The 6,138-nt window shown below is 48.7% G+C and overlaps 1 protein-coding gene across 10 annotated transcripts in view; it reads right to left on the reverse strand.

Moving 5' to 3' along the window:
• The window catches only part of Spag9 (sperm associated antigen 9), a 130,054-nt gene extending 124,910 nt beyond the window's left edge, over nt 1–5,144 (reverse strand). For 5 of the 10 annotated variants that reach the window (XM_021643104.2, XM_021643101.2, XM_060386959.1 and 2 more), the window contains exon 1: nt 4,657–5,144. In XM_021643104.2, coding sequence (XP_021498779.1) covers nt 4,657–4,959 — 303 coding nt within the window. In that variant the 5' untranslated portion in view covers nt 4,960–5,144. The remainder of the gene's footprint in view (nt 1–4,656) is intronic. The other 5 variants (XM_021643109.2, XM_021643108.2, XM_060386963.1 and 2 more) reach the window with 1 other exon arrangement.
• Nucleotides 5,145–6,138: the final 994 nt, after the last annotated feature.

Raw genomic sequence — 6,138 nt, forward strand, 5'->3', positions numbered from 1 at the left:
ACCCAGATACACAAGTTTTTTTGTTTTTTTTTTAATGTATGTGTGTCTGAGTGTATGCATGTGTACCACAAGCATGCACGAGCCTGAGGACATCAGAAGAGGTTGTCTTATCCTCCAAAACTGAAGTTACAGGCTGTTGTAGGCTGCCTTGGGGGTGCCAGGAATCTATCAATTTGACAGAACTTAGAATCACCTGAGAGATGGACCTCTGGGCAGGCATTCCTACGGGGGCGGGTATTTAGACTACACTGTTAATTGATTTGGAAAAGACTCATCTGACTGGGGCAAGAACATTTCCTAGACAAGATTCCTAGACTACATAAAATAGAGCAAGCTGAAACTTACAGGCATGCATCTATCCCTCTCTTTTTCTGACTGTGCATGCAATGTGACCAGCCTGCTTTTTTGTTTTGTTTTTGTTTTTCCAGACAGGGTTTCTTTGTGTATCCTTGGCTATCCTGGACTCACTTTGTAGACGAGGCTAGCCCTGAACTCACAGAGATCCACTTGCCTCCGCCTCCCGAGGGCTGGGGTTAAAGGCGTGTACCACTGCATCCAGCTGGACCAGTCTGCTTAAAGCTCCTACATCTCTTGCCATGACACTGTACTTTGAACTGTGAACTAAAATAAGCCCTTTCTCCCTTAGGTTGCTTTTTCTTTTCAAGATTTATTTATGTGGATGTTTTGCCTGCATGTGTGCATGTTTGTGCACCGTGGTGCCCATGGAGGTCAGAAGAGGGCAACAGATTCCCTGGAATGAGGGTTTACAGATGTGGTGATGGGCATCAAACCTGGGTCCCATGAAAGAGCAACAAGTGCTCCTAACTGCTGAGCTACCTTTCCAGTCCCCTTGGGTTGCTTTTATTGGAATGTTTTCTCACAGAACAAGAAACATTCAGATTTGTTGAAATGCTATCTCTAAATAAATAAACAACAACTGAGGGTGATATCTAACCTCAACCTGTGACCTCTTTACAATTACACACATGAGTGCGCCCACTATTGAACATGAAAACCATACATATACATTTTAAAAACAAAGTATTTTTTAAGTTTTGGTTTTCAGACAAGGTCTTACTCTGTACAAGGTCTTTGGAATGTTTTCTCACAGAACAAGAAACATTCAGATTTGTTGAAATGCTATCTCTAAATAAATGACAGCAACTGAGGGTGATATCTAACCTCAACCTATGACCTCTTTACAATTACACACATGAGTGTGCCCACTATTGAACACGAAAACCATACATATACATTTTAAAAACAAAGTATTTTTTAAGTTTTGGTTTTCAGACAAGGTCTTACTCTGTAGTTCTGACTGTCCAGAGCGCTGGGACTAAAGAGACGCACTACCCTTAACTGCTGGTGAACTGTTCAGCCCCTGATAATCTGAGTTTAAACCCCAAGACAACTTGGTAGAATGAAAGAACTGACCTCTCTAAGTTCTCCTCTCACCTCCACACATGAGCCATGGCAAACATCCACCCATCCTCAAGCATGCATATCTACACAAACAAACAATCAATAAGTGACATTTTTAAGAGAATGAGCCAGGTATGGTAGCACATAACTATAATCCCAGCACTCAGAAAGCTGAGAGATAATTGTTGGCAGGAATCTGCCAGTAATTTCTAGACCAGCCCTGGAAAGAGAGTATTTCAGTATATAACAGACAAGAAAGTCTCTTGAAAAAGTAAAACTGAGCATATAGTTGACCAGAACTAGCTAGGAATGGTAGTGCAAGCCTGTAACTTCAACACTTAAAAGGCCAAGGCAAGATAATTTCAAGTTCAGGACTAATGTGGGTACAGAGCAAGTTTATGTAGAAAGAAAGCACAGGCCAGCACAAAGGGACAAAGTAAGAGGGTAGGGAAGGAAAGGAGGTAAGGAAAAGAAAAAAGAAAAGGGCGAGAGAAAAGAAAAAAGAGAGGAGCTAACCAGGTTAAGTTCTGAGAGGAAGACATTATATGGCAAGAGAGCAACGTGAGCAAAACCATCTTCCAGGCCTCGGTTAAAGGAGGAAAGATGGTGTGGCAGGGACCTGAAAGGGAAGAGTGGCTGGTGAAAGGATTTGTCAGCATTTGAAACTGGCCCAAATTTATTTAAAACTCTGCCTTTCCTTAAGCATTTTATTTGCTGTTGTTTGGTGCTGGGGAATGAACCCAGATCAAATTCTAGGCAGGCACTTCACCACTGAGCTACATTCCAGTTCCTTAGCCGATTCTAACAGGAGTCACTAAAACAACAAACTAAGCACACACACACACTTCAAATAAAAGCAAGAAAAGTAGAGTGTATTCAAATTAACTACAACCATTATAATAGCGATTACAACTCTGCCTCCTCCCCGGTAATTTCTACAAGCAAGAGATTACAGCACCTCACAGGCTCCTTAACATCCTCATTCTTCCCATACCTCCCTACATTTCCACAAAGGTACCCAGAACTAACTTCATACTCTAGAGATGAACAATTACCATGCTTTCAAATTACCCTTCTTGTAAATACCCTCCTGAGCATGTCTGCTGTAAAAGCACGCTCTCATTTTCAGGGTTAAAGTCACTCAGCATTCAGAAAGAGAATTAAGCAGAATCCCCTCTGTGTACTGGCCTGGAAGCCTGAACCTGTAGGTAGAGGCAAAACAGCTTATCATCTTACATGAGTGCTGATGATGAAGTAGTTTATGTTTGTGGTTTGAAAGCGGTGCATCTAGCATTTCATCAGTGTTCTCAACTCTCAGGTCAGGAGTCTACCCAAATGTTTCATTATGGAGATTTGACAGATGTAACTAAAATGTAAGAACTTTAAGGAAACTCAGTGAAGAGCCCATTTTTAAAGTCATTTACTTAAGAAATAAATATAAGCTGGGCGGTGGTGGTGCCTGCCTTTGATCCCAGCACTCAGGAGGCAGAGGCAGGCAGATCTCTGTAAGTTTGAGGCCAGCCTGGTCTATAGAGCAAGTTTCAGGTCAGCCAGGACTACAGAGAAACCCTGTCAAAAAATAAAAAGATAAAAAAAAAAAGAAGAAAGAAAGAAAAATAAAACAGAGTCTAGCAGTTTTATTTTCTGATTCTGCAAACTGTGACAGATGGTTTTCTTGGAATGTGTGACCCCGGAGTTTAAGGTTGGAGGGAGCATGTCTTTTTATCAGAGGTGACAGGCCACACTGGGCCTGCTACTATCACTATCCTCTGTGTATATGTGGCTCGCTCACTCCCAACTGCATTCACGCCACGGCAAAAGCCCTGTATCAGCACATCCAAATGGCAAGCAACTGTTTTATATAAAGACTACAAAGAAACTAACAGAAATTCTCATCTTTTCCTCACCCCTTTCTCTCCATGTATATTTAAACACATACTTTTGAAATAAAGTCAGTTTTGTCTGACAAATTCAATGCCATTCCTCTGAGATAGGTGGACTGCAAAATCTCAAGTAGAAAACACCACTATAATCAAGAGTCTTTTTTAAAGGATCATTTACTTGAATGCAGAGGCACATCCAACAAAGTAAAACTTATAAAGGGTGCTGCCTAGTTAATGTTAGGAAATGAGCCGCCGAACAAATCTCACATTCTTCAACAGTGTCATCTATTTTTTTGAAAAACAACACGTGGTTCCTTCAACAATTAGTCTCCTTCGGTCACCATGTATTTAACTAGGCGTACTAGATGCCTGGGAAGCAAAAACAAGGATGACATTTTGACTGCCAAAGAAAAGTTCTCCAGTACTACTGCCAATGCACTCAGCCTGAAAGCTAAAATCCTTAACTCGCTCAAAAAGCTAGAGGATCATTCACAGCCCAGCGTTTACAACTCGCACACTCAGGTGAGAGTACAAAGGTCACTGCTCAGGTGTTCGAGCTGAGAGCCAGCCACGTGCACTCGTAACCTGCAGTATGCAAAGCAAACGCAGACAGGAAAGTGTTGCAACGCTCACCCACACCTACTCAACCCCGCCCCCCCCCCCCCCCCCCCGTCATCTTTATAAATAGAGGAGTCTCTAAGGGAACTGTCCAAGGTTACCACCTGATACGAAGGAATGCCTTGGTGAGGAACATTAATAAAGCAAATGAGTGTACTTTATGGATTTACTAGGCACTGATATTCGACATCTAAGTGGTTGACAAAGCGTTAAGCAAGGTGCATGAGGCAGAAGACTTCCTTCTCAAGAGGGTTTAAATGTCAAGAAAAAAACTGACCGAAAGAGGGAGATCTCTAACTTCCCGAAGCAGCAGCAGCAGCAGCCCCCTGGAAAGGATACTGAAGCCAGCGGAACTCACACGGGCAGGACAGTACTGGACCCCTCCCCAATGCTAAAAGTTTGAACCCGCATCCGACTATTCTACGGTGGTCGGAAACTTCCCTAAACAAGAAGCAACCAGACACCCTCAAGTCTCCGCCCCGGGGCAGCCCCAGGTGTCCTCCTGCCAAGGGTGTCGCTTCCTCCCCGGGACTTCCCTCCCACTTCATCCCTCTCCTGGACACTCGCTGGCCTGCCCAGGCTTCCAGAGCCGGCCAGGGTCCCCGGGTCCCGAGAGGCTGTGGCGTCCCGCTGGAGCCCTGGCCTCAGGCCTGCCCTGCAGGAAGCCACCCCGGCGCGCCCAGAGTCCTCCGCCGAGCCGCGACCCCCCGCCCCCGCCCCCGCCGGCCCTCACCTCCTCGGCGTGCTTGCGCAGCGCCTTCTCCCGCTCGTACTGGGTGATGAGCTGCTCGTTGTCGTCCCGCAGCAGCTCCAGCTCCACCTGGTGCTCCTGGTCCTGCGCGAACACCGAGTCCAGGTTCTCCAGCACGGCCACCACCAGTGGCATTAGCTCCTTGACCACCTCCTCGTCGTAGCGCCCGATGAGCCGCTCGAACTCGCGGTAGATGGAGCCGGCCAGGCCGGACACCCGCTCTGACATCACGGCCCCGGAGCCTCCGGGCTCCTCCTGGTACACCACACCGTCCTCCAGCTCCATGGTGGCGGGCGGGCGGGCGGCCCCGGGCGTCGCCGGCTGAGGGGCGGCACGGGCCCGCACGGGACGGACCCGGCAGAGGCAGGGGCTGGAGCTGGGCCCCGCGGGGTGGGGGCCCCGGCTGCCTGAGGAGGGGAGGGGTGGGGTGAGCGCACTCACCCCAACCGCTGCTGCACCAACTGCCGGGGCGGCCCGGCCGCGCGCGCTACGCGTCACCCGTGGGGCGGGGCCGGCGCCGCGTCGCCCCGGTGGGCGGGGCCCCGCGGGAGGCCAGGCGCGGCCGGGGGCGGAGCCTGGCGGCTGCGTGCGCCGGCTGTGACGCCAACACCCAGCGCCGTGTGGGCGGAGAGGCAAGAGGTGGAGGAAGTGACAGCCGGAGGCTGGGTTTGCTGCGCGTTCCCAGAGGAAAGGGAGGGGCTCTGGAGGGTGACAACTCTTTCCCGCTGAGAGAGCGAGCGCTTTCTTCGCCTTCCTGCAGCTCACACAGCGCCTACGAAGTGCGCCAGACGTTTGGCCTCTGTTTAACAGATAAAGAAACTAGGCCCAGGGAAGTTGTGGGTTTACTCAAGGTCACGAAGCTAGAACAGGAAAGGGACAGAACCGAGACTCAACCAGTTCCTGCTGAGAATTCAGGAGTCATTTAACTGGAGAAAAAGAGAAGGAAACAACTGTAGCTAGGGGGACTGCCTAAAGGATAAGGTTGCCTCGAGTAAGATAGTATTGTTTGGCGTTAGGTCAGAGTAAGGACAGCCCTAATCCGAAGAGCAAAGCATCTGGAGAAGTGAAAATGAGTGGCTCTTGCATTTTCCCAAACAGTAGGTGCTCCTGGCCTACGGAAAGCATTTCTAGGCTGCAGCCACCGCCCCGCCTCCCCTTTCTGATCTTAAAAGGGGAGGCGGGGCTGGTCAGTGAGAGACTGAGAAGCTGTGGAGGATATGGGGTGGAGTCAGTAGTGGGAATAAGTCCCATGATATGTGAGGTCACCCCGCCAGGGAGTGCGTCACTTGTGGGGAATGCCACAACACCCAAGCCCTGGGCGGGCTGAGTCAAAGATTATTTCCCAGTATTCTCATCTCCCATCCTCAAGTGTGGCGGAAGACGCTCCCAAAAGCCCCTTCGCTTTGCCATAGGTGACTCAAGAGTACACTGACTCCGACTCATCTAAAATTAAAGGAAGAAATA

Source organism: Meriones unguiculatus, chromosome 7 (genome assembly GCF_030254825.1).
Source record: "Meriones unguiculatus strain TT.TT164.6M chromosome 7, Bangor_MerUng_6.1, whole genome shotgun sequence".
NCBI lineage: Eukaryota > Metazoa > Chordata > Mammalia > Rodentia > Muridae > Meriones > Meriones unguiculatus.